The 18749-nt window shown below is 47.9% G+C and overlaps 1 protein-coding gene across 2 annotated transcripts in view; it reads right to left on the reverse strand.

Moving 5' to 3' along the window:
• KCNJ6 (potassium channel, inwardly rectifying subfamily J, member 6) overlaps positions 1 to 18749 on the reverse strand; it is a 170609-nt gene that overhangs the window by 26127 nt on the left and 125733 nt on the right. For both annotated transcript variants that reach the window (XR_313288.2, XM_005861290.2), the window contains exon 3: positions 9410 to 10330. Coding sequence is in view for 1 of the 2 variants with exons in the window: in XM_005861290.2 (XP_005861352.1) it covers positions 9410 to 10330 (921 nt within the window). In the remaining variant the exon portion in view is untranslated. The remainder of the gene's footprint in view (positions 1 to 9409; positions 10331 to 18749) is intronic.

Below are 18749 nucleotides of genomic sequence, written 5' to 3' on the forward strand. Positions count from 1 at the left end.
CCTAATCATCAGTGCATTAATAAACTTTAATCAACAACTACTATTCTAAGTGTGCCTTGTGTACTGTCCTCTGGGCTGGTGGATTGGGAAGGTGGGCAGCCCTCAGATGGAATCCTGGCTGTACCACCTCACCAGCTGGGGGAGCTTGGGCAAGGTACTCTCTCCCCAACTCCCCACTGAGAGTCAATCTCTTGTTAAATACAGATGATGCCTACCTTTCAAGATTTTGAGTATTGAAAATAATCTATATAAAGCATCTAAAAAAGTACTAGGTATCCAGTAGGCACCTAATGAGTGATGGGTGAGAATAGTATGGCTTACAGGATCTTTGACTCACTCTCTAAATTTACTGAACACTCACTTTGTTCCGGGTCCGAGGATGTATGATTTGCATGTATTATCTCATGGAATTCTCTTGTATCATTCCTATTTTTTAAATTTAATTTTTTAAATTACAGTTGACATTCAATATTATATTAGTTTCAGGGTTAAAGCATAGTGGTTAGACATTTCTATAGCTTACTAAGTGTTCCCCCGGATAAGTCTAGTACCCACCTGGCACCATACATAGTTATTACAATATTATTGACTGTATTCCCTTTGCTCTACTTTACATCCCTGTGTCTGTTTTGTAACTACCAATTTGTACTTCTTAATCCCTTTACCATTTTATCCCAGACCCCCAGCCTCTTTCCCATCTGGCAACCATCAGTTCGTTCTCTGTATGTGTCATTCCCATTTTTCGGAATGGAAGAAGAGGTTTGGTGATAGGAATGTGATATGTCCAATCACATGGATTATCAAAGCTGGAGACAAAAATTGAATTCAGATCGTCTGACCTCAAAGTCTCAGTGAGTGAAGATGGAATTTAAAGGAGGGAGGAATTCTGCAAAATAGCTAGCCACAGATTCATTTCACAGCCATTCGGGAGCTAATAGCGGTGTGCAACTTGTCAAAATGTTAGCGTGACATTTTGTATCAGGCAACTTATGCTAGATTTTACTGTGGTAACAAACAATCCACACTTCAGTGGCTTAACCTAACACAAGGTTAGTTCTCAGTCATGTTACCTGACCCAGGTGACTTGGTGGGGGATCTACTCTTCAAAGCCAGCCAAAGGTCCGGGGTAACAGAGACCTGTGTTTTTGTGAGAACCATAAATGTGGGGGGGGGGCCATGTTATATGTTATCTTGTAACGTTTCCATGAGAGTGATAATCATGGCTATGCTTATAATGTTGGGGCAAATGTGAGTCACAAGACCATGGCCAAAAGGAACAGGAAAACGTGACCCTGATGTGTGTCTGGAAGGATGAGAGCCGGGCATATCTGGTGGACAACACGAATGGACACCCCATGCTTTAAACCCTAACTTGCACAACGCGTTCAACTCAGTCTATTGGTTTTCGAAAGCACGTGGGTATCTGTGATTATATTATTTTTCTCAATTATTGATTTCAAGTCCCTGTGAAAGAATGATATTTGCCCATTCCATGGACATCAGGCACTGCCATGTGACTTGCTGTGACTAATAGATGGTGAGTAGAAGTGAGGTGTTTTGCCATTTCCCTTCTTGCCATGAGAACAGCATGTTTTTTTCGGTCTGCAACCTGGAGTAAGCAGGACGTGAACAGAGCGCCAGCTGACATGTGCTGTGAATGAGAGATAACCCTTTGTGTTTTAAGCCCTTGGAGTTGTTTGTTACTGCAGCATGACTCAGCTGAAGCAGATTGCTACAGTATATTTATCATCCTTCGTAAATAGAGAACAGTGAAGTTGGCCATGTAGAAATTAACTTCTACTAGTACAGTCTTTTTTGCTGAAGTACGTGTATACTTTTAAGGGGAGTATCTATAAGGGCTTCTTATGGAAGTAAATATTACTTAGTTGAGTTGAGCTAGCAGCACAAAAATACATTTTCTAAATTGAGGTTTCAACTGATATCTCAGAGTACTTTATGAAAAATCTGGGAGGGGAATTGGGATCATAGAAATGTTGTTTTCAAATGCAGACTATTGGTCCTGTTCTCACTAAGCAGTTGCCTTAGAAGACCTGAGAATATCTATATTCATGTCCACGTTAGGCAGAAATGATAACGATGAAATGTTACTATTTATAGGAATGCGGAGTCTCTTCTGAGCCCAGTGATTCTCATTAATTCAGATCTACTGATTTGTAATTCATATCAGGTAACTGGGGCAGAGGCCAGGCTGGCATCTACTCTTCACGTGGTGAGTGTGCATTATTGTGCTGGCTATCACCACAGGTTAACACTTGCCATTTGACCATTCAGAGGGCCTTCAGAGGGGAGGCGCTGGTCATTCTGTGGAGGCACTAGCTGCAAGGTTCCTGCAAACAGTGGGGCCACTCCCTGGGATTGGCCCTTCTGACTGCCTGGCTTCCCATCCTCCTCAAGCTTTGCCCTCTCCTGCCTGTGCAGTCTGTGGGGGAAGAAATGATCTGATAGAATTTGGGGTGCTGAAAGGTCACCGGTGAGGTAGGTACCACGTTTGTTCCCATTTTAGAGTGGCAAAACTGGGGCACAAGAGAGGATGAATAAGCCAGTGAGTGTAGCAACCATGATTTGAACCCAAGATGGTTCAAACCCAACACACTAAATAATACAAAGAAGTACAGATTAGACTGAGCTATAGCTGAGATTACTTTAAACAAAGAGGTGTACTAAATAATTAATAGAACATACAAGATTTGTAAGTAGGTTGGTGTAGGATGAGGAACAAGGGCATACTTAACTGGGGAAGAAGTACCCCTGGCTGTTTAGGTGTGTGTGTGTGTGTGTGTGTAATTTATGTGTTTTCCCCCAATAATTCTCTTCTGGTCATTAGAAATTGCTGGGTAAAACTGCTTCACTGGCACATGCTGTCGATACTCATATTACTGAATGCCCTAGGGAATAATAAAACTCTATTTATTTAAGGAGGCACTAATTAGAGACTTCCCACTATTTGACTCTCCTCTCTTAATTTGAATGTGCATGTCTTTCTAACATGACTGTTGACTTTAGAGTTTGATTCAGAGCTAACGTTTAGGTGCTAGTTCCCCTGGGTTTGAATTCTAAATTTTTTATATCATGTGATCGTCACTGATTTCTACTGAACTTCCATGCTAGCAGTTCCTCATGGCCCATTGGGAGAACAAAGAACAATGAATTTTCTGGAACTGGTGTTTTAATAATGAAAAACTTTTATGATTATCCAGTATTTTGGCCTTTTCAACCACAATAATATTGGGTAACCTTGATGCACTACCTCTTATGGGCCATTCAATGCCTTTTAAATGATAGGAAATGTCTCACAGAGTCATAATGCTTAGCAGAGTTGCAGTGTTCTTCCTTTTGGAGGGATGATGGAAAACTTTAAAGCTCCATGTGTGCCCTACAGCATCCGACCTCAGATTGTTAGGACATCTGATGAACCAGAACACAGTGTCCCCAAACTGGGGAGGATCACAAAAAGTTCAGCATATCTGGGGAGCAGGTGTTATCACTTTTCATCCAGCTAATGACATTCCCGGGTGTATTACACTGCGGTGGGCATTTGAAAGGAGGCCCCAAATAGGTCACTTAAACCTAATGCCCAAAGAAGGGACTGTTGGATTTCTTGATGTTGACAGATAGTAGATTTCTACTTAGGAAAAATGCATTCACGTCTTTGAGTTTTTAAAAACAGTCCTCCTCATAGAGGTGATTTTTACCCAAGTGCTTACCATTCAGGTCTCATCAACCAACTGTTTTCCCAAGGTAGGCAGGTAGTTGGGGTTATAAACTCTTAAGAGGAAAGCAGTAAATCTGGAGAAAATGGCTTGCCACTTGAGGGATTAGCAGTAACTTATCAGAAGGAGGAAGTAAGGGCTGTGGAAGGCAATGGCTATGAAACATCGCTATTAGAAACAGCTTAAGGTCCTGAGACGCCAAGCCCCAGCCGCCTTATCCGAGCAGCCACTGTCCAGCTGCCTGGGCTCAGGTTCTCCCCCTTGACAGCCCAGTGGCTTCTGGATGGCAGAAAGGGAAGCTGGCGCTTGGAAATCAGAGCGGACAGAGCAGCATGTTCTCCCAGGCGTATCTTTGTAGACATTGCTTACCTAATTTCAATTTCAGAACTTTCTTGGCGGCGTTATCTCTTTTTAATAGACAGCTCTTAAAGACTCATGGGAACACATAAAGAATTTTAAAATGAGTCGGTAACATGAGAGACCAACAGAGAAACCTTACAGCAAAAGAGGAGCTAACGGTGGAGGCGAAGAGAAGAAAGCCCGTCTGCCCACAAAACACCAGCTGTCTCTTTTGGGCGCGTCTCTCTACCGAGTCTCCATGGACCAGCAGCTCTCGCGTTGCAAAAGGCACTAAACCCAGGGCTGAGCCACCGTCAGGGGCCTTGGGTGTCCACTTCCGGCTCTGCCAGTGGCCAATGGGCCTTAGCCAGGCCTCCATTTCCTCAGCTAAGAATAAGGACTCCTCCCGATCTGCGAGCTGACTTTCTTCCTGTGGGTAATATTATTCTAGCGATGGAACTGAGCTTTCCAGTGGTGAAGAACTGCTTGCTGACACCCGCTTCCTGTTTGCCACCAACAACTTCCGGTTCACTACCACCAACTTCCGGTTCACTACCACCAACTTCCGGTTCACTACCACCAACTTCCGGTTCACTACCACCAACTTCCGGTTCACTACCACCAACTTCCGGTTCACTACCACCAACTTCCGGTTCACTACCACCAACTTCCGGTTCACTACCACCAACTTCCGGTTCACTACCACCAACTTCCGGTTCACTACCACCAACTTCCGGTTCACTACCACCAACTTCCGGTTCACTACCACCAACTTCCGGTTCACTACCACCAACTTCCGGTTCACTACCACCAACTTCCGGTTCACTACCACCAACTTCCGGTTCACTACCACCAACTTCCGGTTCACTACCACCAACTTCCGGTTCACTACCACCAACTTCCGGTTCACTACCACCAACTTCCGGTTCACTACCACCAACTTCCGGTTCACTACCACCAACTTCCGGTTCACTACCACCAACTTCCGGTTCACTACCACCAACTTCCGGTTCACTACCACCAACTTCCGGTTCACTACCACCAACTTCCGGTTCACTACCACCAACTTCCGGTTCACTACCACCAACTTCCGGTTCACTACCACCAACTTCCGGTTCACTACCACCAACTTCCGGTTCACTACCACCAACTTCCGGTTCACTACCACCAACTTCCGGTTCACTACCACCAACTTCCGGTTCACTACCACCAACTTCCGGTTCACTACCACCAACTTCCGGTTCACTACCACCAACTTCCGGTTCACTACCACCAACTTCCGGTTCACTACCACCAACTTCCGGTTCACTACCACCAACTTCCGGTTCACTACCACCAACTTCCGGTTCACTACCACCAACTTCCGGTTCACTACCACCAACTTCAGATTCACTATCACCCACTTCCACTTTGCCACCACACACTTCCGGTTTTCCACCACACACTTCCTGTTTTCCCCACCCACTTCCACTTCCCCCAATTTTTCATGCCGTACTTAAATCTTTCAGATGTTTTCTTCTTTGAGAAAAATTCAAGGAATAAGAAAACAGGGATGGAAGGGGAAGTCATAGATTAAGAGGCTAAAAAGAGATCTCAACCAACCAGTGTGTTAACTTCATTTGCATCCCGAGTCAAACAAGCAGATTAAAAAAATTTTTAAAAAGACATTAGTGAGGCAATTGGAAATTGGAACACTTAGATATTAGATCTGAAGAGATGATCATTAATTATTTTTGGGGTCTTAATGGTGTTATAGTTATGTTTTTAAAAGGGTCCTTATCTTTTAAGATACATACTGAAAATTTTGCAGATAAAATATGATGCTGGGAGCAGTTAGTGAGTGGTGATATAGATGGGACAAGTTTTGGGCATAAATTGACAATTATAGTAATTAAATGATGGGTACACGGGAGTGGGTTATACTATTTGGCCTATTCTTGTATATATTTTATAGTTTACATAATAAAAAGTGTAAAAAACCCAGCCTGATGGGATTTATCTATGGAGCACATTGGCGGAGGTGTTGGAAGGGGCTGCTTGTCATAGTTGCATAATCACTGGGGGTAAATATGGAAGTTCATCAATCAGAAAGGCTATGGTGAGGAGCTGGCTGGCAACGGGCCCAGCTCTGTGTGGCTGTCATCTAGCCTCTAGGCCAATTTACCCACCATAAATAACCGTCCATGTGAATGCTTTACTATTTAAATGCACATTCGCCACAGCTGCTGCGCGTGTTTGTTTATGTAGCTATGAACCCTTCTGTAAACACCACTATCTCAAAATCACCCATGTGTCAGGAACATAAAGGGCTCCCTTAAAAGATATATTTGTGGGATGAGACACGGCCAGTTCCCAGATGTCTGGGTGGTGGGTGTCAGAATTTTGCAGGGTTTGATTCATTTTCAAAAATAGAATCACATGACTGGAAGGTTCTTAGAGGTCACTGTACACATTTCTCCGAGTCTGGGCAGAACCAGACTGAAGCCATCCCCTGAGGATGTGGGTCTGTCTTTTGTGGATGCGAGTCTGCCTTTTATGAGGCCAGAGAACTCATCGAGTGAAGGCCTGGGGTCATGACCTGCAGGGCACCGGGGTTGGGCAAGATGCACACCCTACCCTCAAGGTTCTTACTTTCATTTTCTAAAAATGAGCCTGACTCTGAGTGCTGGGCAAAGGCTTGCTGCAGTGCCGCTGGCGTTGGAATCATCTGCCAGATGTTCTGTGCTGAGCCTGGGACCCAGCTGACTGAAGGACCGGGTGGCCAGCCTTCCCCAGGGCAGCTCAGCTCTCCAGAAATACCATGTTCTGATCCACGTATGCCCACACGTGGGTGACAGGGAGAGGGCACTGCATCAGGGTTGCAATGTGGAGCTCGTCCTTGAAATAGGCCCGCTAACTGAGATCACGGATAGTAGTTTAAGGTCAACTAAGACATTTTCGAAAGGAGAAATGAGTAGAGCGGAAGCCGTTTTGTGCCAGCTCACTGTTGTCAAGGCTCTTGGTGTCCCATCCAGCCCTCCAGTGAATAATTAGGCCCTTGTGAATTTGTTTTCCTCAGTGTGCATTTGATCCATATTAATTTTTTCCTGTGACTTTGACTCATTGAAGCATTTCTTCCCCCTAAGGATCTGTTTAATGCCCACAAATACCAACTGTGTTTTTCATTCACAAAGAAAAGCATTCCCCTGAAGCTTAAGAGATCAGATGTGCTATAAGCACTGAATTGTATGAATCCCACCAGGAAAGGAACAAGACATGTCCAGCTTCCAGACAAGCCCAGGACTTTCTAGAACATTCTTCCCTTCACTTTCCAGAAGTTAGAAAACTTTTTTTTTGTTTAAATAGAAAATTAATAGGGGTTGCCTTTTTCCAGGAACAAAGGCAGGTGTTTTGAATCTTTTCTTTTTTTGCTGGCACCTTCCCCCTTTCCTCCAAGGAAGCAGTAGAAAGGCCGTGGCAAGCATCACTGTGGATTATCAAGAAGACGGCGCCCCTCTCTTTGGAAAGGTTCAGGCATTACAAACTGTCCTCAGAAAGACAGGGCCTGCCCCAGGGAGAATGCCAGCTCAGGGACATCACAGGATAATTTGCTTATTCCGGGTTCATGTATTTTTTTGAGATTGAGTTTTGGGTGGAGCGAGCATGAAGCTCAGCTTCTACAGTTTGAAGCTCAGATGAACACCACTAACCAGAAAGGACATATTTCCCGTGGCTTTTGCTTCTTGAGCTCAGAGATGCCACGATAACAAGGCTTGTCCACTGCCCTCCCTCAGGTCCTATTGGGAGAGTTGATAGTGAGAAATCTAATATTCAAATTGCATCATGAGTGGTTGGTTTATGCTGCCAGAGGCTGTGTCGCAGGGGCCACCACTAGGGGGATCCAGAGTCCCTGTGCTCAGCCCCGTGGGAGAAGTTTCTGGTCTGTGGGAAATGACAGGGCTCCCGGTTTAAATTGCTCCCTCCCTCTCTCCTGCCTCTCCACTCCCCCAAACACACAACCATGGCTTCAGGAATACATCCGAAGTCAGGCTCAAGTAACAGATAGCCCTGTTCACATCTGTAGCAATCTTTTAGTATTCCACAATCATTCTTTTGCTATTCTTTACAGCTGTTTTCGGATTAGGACCATGCTCCTTTAGTTCTATGGAAAGGAGCCCACTCAAACCACCGAGCTCCATGCAAAGCCCGCCACTCACATTTTCATTGCTGGTTGCATTTACAGACTGATGGCAAAGTTTCCACCAGGAGAGAAACTTGCTAGAGATATGACCTTGCCTGCTGGGCACAGGCAGGCGGAGACACGGGACCAAGGACTTTCTTTTGAAGGGATGACGGAGGTCAGCTTAGGGGTTGATGAGGAATCTGGGGCCTGTCTGTGGGCCATGTATTTTCAGTTGAGATAAACCAACCCCGAGCCTCCAGTTGAAGACTTCCAGGCACAGAAGGGCAGATTGCATAACTAAACAGGATCCCAAGGCTACTATCGATGCTCAGAAGAACAGTAAAGAAATTGACGAGTTAGGGTTCTAGTTTATATGATTTCTGGAGGACACCACTGCTAGCTTAGGTCAGAGTTTACGGCTCTGTTTTGTGGACAGTTACAGATAAACACGGGCAGAACCTGTTTTGCTGGTGGGATGAATAACACGTGTAAAGTTCAGATGTGAGTGAAGACTTCAATAAAAGCAGACCAGCTCCCTATTCTGAGAGAAGATGATCTTCCCTAAAGCACACCAATGAGAGGTCAATGGGGTTGCGACGAATGGATCTTCGGCTTTTTGCTTTCCTGCTGGAGCTATTTACTGGGGCTGCAGGATTGTGTCTGCCGGGGGTTCAGCAGGTAGACTATGGAGATAGACGCCAAGCACTCACTCGACATAAAACAACGCTATGGGCCTTGCAAATAGCTCCCAAAGAAGAGGGGAAATTGCATTTTTATTAAAGCGATTTGTCAGGCTTCCTCTGAAAGCCTTCCCGTCTTCCTCCTGGCGAGGCAGTAAATAACCCCAAGTATTTAAATTGACCATGTTTCAGCGCCATTTAAAAGGTGCTTTAGAGAGAAATTTTAACTTACATAAATACTTGGAAATTTAACATATATTAAGCAGTGTTTTTAAAACACTTGTTTATTAATTTGTTTCTAAAGGCCTTTTAAAAAGCGACGGCTAGCCTTCTTGGTGGATAGACTTGAGGGGATAAGCTACATGGGCATACTACGTCATGAAGTGAGGGGCGGTGTCAACAGTGAGTGCGGTGCCGCTTTCCCATAAATAAGAATGTGAGACCCGGTTGAAAGGAGCCTGGGTCCCACAGACACCCCAGGACTGAGCAGGCCTTACCTGTGGCTTCCACCATTCCTTCCAGGATGACCACGATCTCCAGTTCCTCTTTGGGCAGCTGGGCTTTGGAGATTTCCCAGAAAGGACTCTGTTGGTTGATTTCGTGACTGATGATGAGAGGCGACACCAGGAACAGCCGGTCGTCCCCGGTGTAATACCCGACGTTGATGTCCGTCTGGTTCAAGGGGATGAACTCCCCCTCTGAGGTCTGTTTGGATTTGATCAGCTTGGCTCGGATGGAGGCCTCCACGATGTGGGAATTCCTGAGGTCCCCGACGCGAAACATCAGGCACAGCTTCCCGTCCCGCATGGAGATCACCGCGTGGGTGGAGAACACCAGGGTCTCTGCCCTCTTCTTGGGTTGCGATATTTTGACAAACATGCATCCCACCATGAATGCATTGACAATGGACCCCAACACCGACTGGACTAAGAGGAGAATAATCCCCTCCGGGCACTTGTCCGTGATGACCCGGTAGCCATAACCGATGGTGGTTTCTGTCTCTATTGAGAATAAAAAAGCAGAGACGAACCCGTTGAGGTTGGTGACGCAGGGAGTCCACGACGGGTCCTCTATGTGGTCCATATCTCCTCGGATATACGCTATTAGCCACCAGATCATCCCAAAAAAGAGCCACGTGACTGTGTAAACCATGACGAAGATCAGCAGGTTGAACCTCCACTTGAGGTCGACTAAGGTGGTGAAGATGTCGGTCAGGTAGCGGTAGGTCTCCCTCACGTTGCCATGGTGCACGTTGCACTTCCCGTCCTTCCGCACGTACCTCTGGATTTTCCTTTTGGTCCGGTCTCGGCAGATGTGTCTCGGCAGGTCGTCCCTGGCCTGCTTAGGCAACTTTGGCTGGTGAATGGCCACGGGGCTCTCCACGTCCTGGTCCATGGAGTCGCCCTCCAGGACGTTAGCTGGTGGTTTGGAGAAAAGAAAAGAAAGACCGAATGAAATGCTGGCTCTTAGGGGATCATGGAAACCACACCGTGTGCGGGATATGAACGTCAAACCAAACACCATTTGTGTAGCTATTCACAAAGTAGACAAAGCGAGTTTTATGTGGCATCGTCTGGACAGGCCCCGAGTTGACTTGGACTCTGTGCTCTGCCGTCTACCTTTGTGTAGGAACTTCACCCCCCTTCCCAGCAGACAGAGCTCCCGGCTGTGAAAGCGTCTCCAGGCCAGCAAGTTCTGAGAGTCAGCTCTCAGCCAGGGGTCTCCCGCTTCACCTGAGACGCCACGGCAGGGAGCTGCACACTGCGGATAAGGAGATGTTAGGATTCGGACAGTCTCCGCTCTCCCACTTAGTAAATGTGGGCTCTTGGATGTGCTATTTTTTTATATCACTTCCCCGCCCCCCTCTCCCTGCCCCACAAATGTGGAGATGGAGCCTTTCAGGAGGTAAGTAAGGTTGAATGAGGTCATATGGTGGGTCCCTTATTCTACAGGGCTGGTGTCTTCATAAGAGGAGGAGGAGACACCAGGATGTGTACCTGGAGGAAAGGACATGTGAGGGCCGTGGGAAGGCGGCCATCTGTCAGCCAGGAGCAGAGGTCTCCCAGACCAATGTCTACCTTTGTGTAGGGCCTTCAACCCCCTTCCCAGCAGACAGAGCTCCTGGCTGTGAAAGCGTCTCCTGGCCAGCAAGTTCTGGGAGTCAGCTCTCAGCCAGGGGTCTCCTGCTTCACCTGAGACGCCACGGCAGGGAGCTGCACACTGCGGATAAAGAGATGTTAGGGTTCGGACAGTCTCCGCTCTTCCACTTAGCAAATGTGGGCTCTTGGACGTGCTACTTTTTATATCACTTCCCCGCCCCCCTCTCCCTGCCCCACAAATGTGGAGAGGGAGCCTTTCAGGAGGTAAGGTTGAATGAGGTCATACGGTGGGTCCCTAATTCTACAGGGCTGGTGTTTTTATAAGAGAGGAGGAGACACCAGGATGTGTACCTGTAGGAAAGGACATGTGAGGGCCGTGGGAAGGCGGCCATCTGTCAGCCAGGAGCAGAGGTCTCCCAGACCAACCAGAGTCCCCAGAAACCAACCCTGCTGGTACCTCGATCTTCAATTGCCAGCCCTCAGAATTGTGAGGAAATACATTTCTGTCGTTTAAGCCTCCCAGTTTGTGGTGCCCTGTTATGGCAGCCCAGGGAGACTAACACACTATCCAAATTCACTGAGCCTCAGTTTCCACATTTACCAAGTGGTGATCAAGATGCCCAATTCATGGGGTTGTAGTTGGATGAAACCACATACCTGCCTGGAACCGACACATAATACATTTCCTTTCAACTAAATTGTTCCTTTGCTACTTTCCTTATGTTTAGGGCAAGATCTTTACATCGTCACTCAGATTTCAGAGTTAAAAAAAAAAAAGTCTGGTTTTTGTTGGTTGATTTCATGCCAAGGTTAAAAAAGTGTGGGGGAATCTCTTTCTTTGAGTGTTTACACATTTGATTTGGTTGCTTCCTCCACATTGACTATCTGCAGTCCTGGCGTGTGGCTACCTTTACATCGTCACTCAGATTTCAGAGTTTAAAAAAAAGGTCTGGTTTTTGTTGGTTGATTCCATGCCAAGGTTAAAAAAGTGTGGGGGAATCTCTTTTTTTGAGTGTTTACACATTTGATTTGGTTGCTGCCTCCACATTGACTATCTGCAGTCCTGGCGTGTGGCTATGTTTTGCTGAAGGCCCTGTGATGAAAGCATTGGTAGAATCGGCAGTTACTCATGCATTAGGAAAACTCTTCTAGAACCTGCGTGCAAGGGGAAGTCTGGCACGGCTGCTGTTACCACACACATAGAAGCCACCATGCGCAGCTACTTGCTCAGCCAATACCTTCCAAGCTCCCTAAGGGGCTTATGAACTGTTTCTTCCCCCAGGCTCTCCTTCTGTGTCTGTTGACTCTGTCATGCGTTTTGTCCATGGCACCTACGGTTTGTCCCCTTGGTTAACCACAGAGAAAGGCAGTCTGTCGAGAAAACCCTCATTTGGTAAAGGAAACAGCTGGGGGTGGGACTCAGGTGGTGCCAACGTGACATCAGTGGCCTAGGTCTGCTCTTATATTTCAGCCCCTGGAAGAGGCCCATCTGGTCTGTAGAGCAGACGGTTGGGTTTGGCAACTTTGACTTTTAGATTCCGGCCCTCCTTCTCCTCTTCTTCCTCCTCCTCCCACTTCTCCTCCTCCTTCTTCTCACTCTTCTCCTCCTCCTCTCCCCCTCCTCCTCTTCCTCCTTCTTGGAACAGAAATTAGGACAGGAGTGAGAGGGTAGCAGCTGAGGCTGGGACGGGGTGAAGGTGAGTGGAGAATCTAGATGGATGTGCGGGTGACGTCCCTCTCACTGACGACACCCCCAGCAAGGCACGATGATTGTGGCCCCGAGTGGTCACAGCTGAGGTCTCACTGTTGGTTTTGCCCCAAGTGGGAGTCTCAAAATATAGCTTCATGTGGGACCAGCTCTGGGTTCACACCCAGGTAGGTGGGAGGCCTTTGCTGCAGACCTGGCGAGTGCCTTGCTTTGACCCAGGTGCTAAGCTCCTGACGGTGCAAAGCCACCTGCGCCCTGGTCTCCTGGAGCCCTTCCGTGAAGAAGAGGGCTTGCCAGATTAGCTGCTTTTTAAGTCTTCAGCGAGATTCATACTTTAAATGTCAGGGAGGAAGTCCACGCCCGCCCCCGCCACCCACGGTGAAGCTGCTTTCCCCCCTTTCCTGGCTCAGCTGTCACTTCAAGCTCCAGGCTGGCCTTCTGAGCTGGGGGGCCTGTGTGAACAGTTAGAGTGAGTGGGGTGAGTGCTCTGGACAGTCCCGGGAGCTGCCAGTGATCCTCCAAACCTGTTCCCCCCTCTGCTAGCTCGGGACTGAGCACAGTTCCTGGCCTCCTCCGCATTGAGGGGTGGCCATGGGCTGAACCCCCTTCTGCCCTTAAAGAGTGTCTGTGCCCCCCTGTGCCCGTGCCCTTCCATGGGGAGTGGAGGGGCCTGGGGCCTGTGCTCATGGCAGAGCTGCCGTCCGACTAGAAACCAGAAAAGAAGTGACTGTGTTTGAGCCATTATGCAGTTTGCGTCTGGAATGAAATAGAGCCTCATCTTTCACTTTATGGGCAGCAGCACTGACACGCACGGGCCGAGGGCACCGTGATGAGGGCGCTGCGTGGGGAAGAGCGGGGAGAGGGGACTGGAGGGGAGACGGAGGTTTGTGTTTGGCACCTGCAACGAACCAGCAGGTGGAACAGGTAAGTCCTGTGTGACTCAAATGCCTTTTAAAAGCAAACAAACTGAGAAAGCCAGACGATCTTGGGAGCGCGGTGGGAAGGTGGCCCCGGGGGTGCCCTGCAGCTGAGGCCGGGGTGTGGGCAAGGTGTGTCCCTGGGAAGATGGGGAAGGGGTTCAGAAGGTGCCACCCCAAACCTGCCACTCGGCATGCTGACTGTTTTGAGTTAAAGGTGCCTAAGAAGCAGCCGGTGCAAGAAGCACACGCTGACCCGCCTTGTCCTCCTGAAATCAGGAGCTACGCCCCCTGTCAGAGGAGCCCTCCCTGCTTCAGGAGGGAGTCCCCGCATCAACAAACCGAGTTAAACAAACCAGGCCGACCTGGTCGCTCCTTCCCCGTGCACCACCCAGAGCCCCAGCCTCCCTGTCTTGCCAGCTCTTCCCAGGTTATTCTTTGTCTACAGGCCTCAAGGCTTCCTGCTTCAGTCGCATCGTTGGGCCTCCTGCGAAGCTTCCCAGGCACATGAGAAAATTCAATAAAACGCGTCTGCTTTCCTCCTGCCGATCTGACTTATGTTCAGTTTAGTTCTTAGGCCCCCGAGAGACCTGCGGGCAGAGGAAAATTTTTCTTGCCTTGCGATGGGGAGGGGAGGCCGGGCCCCTATAGTGGCTGGTGGGAAAACAGGCTCAGAGGCCGGAGAAACCAAAATTCTCGCGAGGCGGGAATACCTGGGGACTAGGAGAGACTGAAGCCGGAGTCCAAGGGGCAGGGGGCCAGGCCAGTGAGGGGTGTGGGGTGTGGAGCGGGGGCCCAGCTGGCGGCTGTGTCCAGGGCAATGGCAGGGGCCCTGGGCAGGGGAGAGAAGCTGCCTCAGCTCTGGGGTGCAGAGGCGTCCAGGGGGGACCCAGAAGGGAATGCTCACGAGGGCACTCAACCTTTCTTTCTTCCCCGGAACCCCAGGTGTGAATGGAGGGGTGATCTGAATTGCATTTGCAAGAGCATTTGGAGCTGCTCAGCACAGCGAGCTGCAGCTGCCGCTTGGAGAGCAGACATCTTTCCTGCATGCCTGCACAGACCTGGGTGCGAACGACCTCTCACCACCTTGGCCGCAGCCCTCCACGGCCCCAGGGCCCGCTGGCTGTCCATGTAGACCCCCCCTCCCTCAGCCTCACCCCCCGCCCGACTGCACGTGCTTCAGCATCGTGCACGTAGGTTGACCGGGATAACGCAGAAGAACTGCTAACAGTGAAGTGTGTACAGCGCACAAGAGGATATGCGAGAGGTCCTGAGGGGCGGCCGCGAGGCACTTGGTGGTTCATAAGTTGATGCTCAACCACTGAGCCACGCCGGCTGGGCCCTTCCTTATTTCTTATACCAAAATGAATTCCAAGTGAATTAAGGATTTAAATGCAAAGAAAAAAATAAAACTACAGAGGGAGTGGAGATGTATTTTTATAATTCTAAAAGTTGGGAAAGCTGTTCTAACCATGATAGGAATCCAGAAAGTATTTTAAAACACTGTTATTTTTGTCAATATAAAAATTTTAAATGTTTGTAAGGAAAGTGGGAAGACAAACCAGCAAACATATTGGCAACACATAACATACACATTCCCAATTTACAAAAGCAACAAACGTCCCATAGAAAACATGGTCACAGGAAACGGATAAGGGGCTTAGAAGAGAAAAAGCACACAAAGATGTCAAGCAAATGGAAAGACTGTCCAACTATGGCAAAGTAAAAGCGGCGCAAATATCATAACACTCTCCCCCCAAAGTTAGCAAAATTAAAAATAAACGACAGATGGGGAGTGTGTGTTGGGAAGGCAGTGGGATTGGGAACTCAGATGTGTTATTGTAGGTGTTGACTGGCAGTCTTTCTGGAGGGCAGGTGACAGGAAGTCTTAGGATTTAGAAATGGTTAAAGGTCTTGGATTAGGGGCTAGGCATTCCTCCCAAGGGAATAACTCCACAAACGTTCACCAGTTGTACACAGGGCTATAGCAGTGAAAAATTAGAAACGAGCGAAGTATCTATCAGCAGAGCACTAGTTAAACACATTTTTGCACATATCATCAATGGCATACTATGCGGTCATGAAAAATAATTTTCCAGTGCTTTGGGGCCTTCACCTCTTTGTACAAAGACCACCTTCTTAATGAGGCCTCTGTTTACCCCCCTTTGGAAACGGTAAACACAGCTGCCCAGTTCTCAGGTGCCCCTTCTGGTACTGCTGTGCAATTCTTTGTAGCACTTTCCACCTTTCAGCCTGAGAGGTTATTTACTCTTTTAATTTTCTGCTGCCTGTTGGCCTCTGTGGGAAGGGAAGTTCCCCAAGGGCAGGGATCGGTGTGTGTCTTATTCACAGATGGATCTCAGGCCCTGGAGCAAGTGCCCAGCACACAGCACCTCTTACTGAATGAATGGGGATGTGTTCATTGACTTGGCTGGTTGCCCAGCCATAGCGCTAAGCGAAAAGGCAGAACAAGGAATATAGAATCCACTCTGCATATATTACCTTCTTGCAAATGTGTGTGTGTGTTCATGAATGTGTGTGTGTGTGTGTAGAAGAACGTTTTACAAGATGTTCATTTTGATCCATCTCTGAGTTGTAAGTTTGTGGGTGTTTTTGCTTTCTCTTTGATTTTTCTATATTTAGCTTTTCCCTTAACATACTTCTATCATCTAAAAAATAAGTAGGAAACATGAGGCCATTTCTGTGTTGAATAACCGGAACAGATGCTGCAGAGACCGAGCCATGTCTTTGGGCTTGGAAATTGGGACTCTGGTTGAGTAGTGTCTCCTTCACAGTCATGTCCACCCTGAACCTCAGATTGTAACCTTATTTGGAAATAAGGTCTTTTCAGATGTAATGAATGAGGTCATACTGGACCCCAAATCCAATTAAGCATTCACATAAGAGACAGAGAAGAACATCCAGAGACACAGGGAGGCCACCTGAGCACAGAAGCAGGGGTTGGGGTGATGTTCTCCAAACCAAGAAGCTGAGAGAGGCAGGAAGAACCCTCCCCAGAGTTGTTGGAGGGAGTATGAGCCTGCCTTCACCTTGATTCTCTCCAGGGCTGTGAGAGAATACACTTCCATTGTCTTAGGCCTCCACTTTGAGTTAACTGTGGCAGCCACAGGAGACTAATATAACTGGTGACTCTGGTGAGAGGGGGGATGGCTGAGTGGTGGGTTGTAGAGCCAGGTTGCAGGTGGGGAGGAGTGGTTGGAGTGGGAGGGGGTGAGAGAGAGGATGTGGAGAGGCTGTGCTTAAAGACAGAGAGCTAGAAGGAGCTGACGGGGCCAGACTCTCTCTCTCTCTCTCTCTCTCTCTCTGTATGTATGTATGTGTGTGTGAGTGTGTGCATGATGGGTGTTTATAGAGCACCTTTACATGCGGAGAGAAAGCCAAAGGGGAGAGGTTGGTGCTATAAGGAAGGGGCGGTGGCAGAGTGAGGTGTTGGAGGGAGTGGCAGTCAACAGGGAGCAGAGATGGAGGGACAGGACATGCAGACGCAGGGATGAAACTTGCTCCGTGAAAGGTAGGAAAGGTAGGCTGAGCTGGGGAAGGAGGAGGCAGCTGGGAAGAATGTTCAGACGTCTTTCTCAGGCTTTGTGACATGGAGGCGCTACACGTTGGCTCACTTTCCAGCATGAATTTCAGGAAAACTGTATTTCAGCAGACTCCTTGAATCAAATCTGTATCTAGCAATGCAAACAGCGGAACGTGGCTTAACCACAGCCCAGGCGACGCTTTCCCATCGCTACTGCTCAGGAGAAGACATGTGAACAGATATCTGTACACCCATGTTCACAGCAGCATCATTCACAGTAGCCAACAGGTGGGTGCAACCAAGTGTCTATGAACTGACGTGCGGATAAGCGCAATGTGGTCCATCCGCACAGCGGAATAGGGTTCCGCCTAAGCAGGGAGGCTGACACCTGCCGCAGCACAGACGAGCCTGAAGGACGCTGTGCTATGACATAAGCCAGTCACAAGAGGACAAACACTGTCTGACTCCACTGATTTGAGGCATCTAAGGAGTCACATTCATGGAGACGGAAAGTGGAGTGGCCGTGGTCAGGGGCGGGGGAGGGGGGAGGGCTCGTGTTTATGGACGTGGCGTGTCGTTCTGGGGAGAGGAGGGAGATCTGGGGATGGATGCGGTGATGGCTGCACAACCGTGAGAATGTGCTCAACGCTATAGAACCAAACACTTACAGATGGTTACAACGATGAGCAAAGGACCTAAATAGACACTTTTCGAAAGAGGACATTCAGAAAGCCAAGAGACATATGAAAACATGCTCAAAGTCACTAATCATCCGAGAGATGCAAATCAAAACAACAATGAGGTACCATCTCACACCTGTCAGAATGGCTATCATCAACAAATCAACAAATGACAAGTGCTGGAGAGGATGTGGAGAAAAAGGAACACTTGTGCACTGCTGGTGGGAATGCAGACTGGTGCAGCCACTATGGAAGACAGTATGGAGTTTCCTCAAAAAACAAAACATGGAACTCCCATTTGACCCTGTGATCCCACTTCTAGGAATATATCCCAAGAAACCAAAAACACCAATCAGAAAGGATATATGCACCCATATGTTCATAGCAGCACAATTCACCATAGCTAAGATCTGGAAACAGCCTAAGTGCCCATCAGTAGATGAATGGATTAGAAAACTGTGGTACATCTACACGATGGAATACTATGCTGCTGTAAAAAAGAAGGAACTCTTACAATTTGCAACGGCATGGATGGAGCTGGAGAGCATTATGCTAAGTGAAATAAGCCAGTCAATGAAGGAAAAATACCACATGATCTCACTCATTCATGGATAATAGAGACCATTACAAACTTTTGAACAATAATAGATACAGAGGCAGAGCTGCCTCAAACTGATTGTCAAACTGCAGTGGGAAGGCCAGAGAGGGTTGGGGGGCAGAAGGGAGGGGAGTAAGAGATCAACCGAAGGACTTGTATGCATCCATATAAGCATAACCAATGGACATAAAACACTGGGGGGTAGGGGAGGCCAGGGGATTGTCAAGGGCGGAGATAAAAAAGGACACATATATAATACCCTTTGTAATACTTTAAGCAATAAAAAAAAAA

Source organism: Myotis brandtii, unplaced genomic scaffold (assembly GCF_000412655.1).
Source record: "Myotis brandtii unplaced genomic scaffold, ASM41265v1 scaffold147, whole genome shotgun sequence".
In the NCBI taxonomy this organism is placed as follows: domain Eukaryota; kingdom Metazoa; phylum Chordata; class Mammalia; order Chiroptera; family Vespertilionidae; genus Myotis; species Myotis brandtii.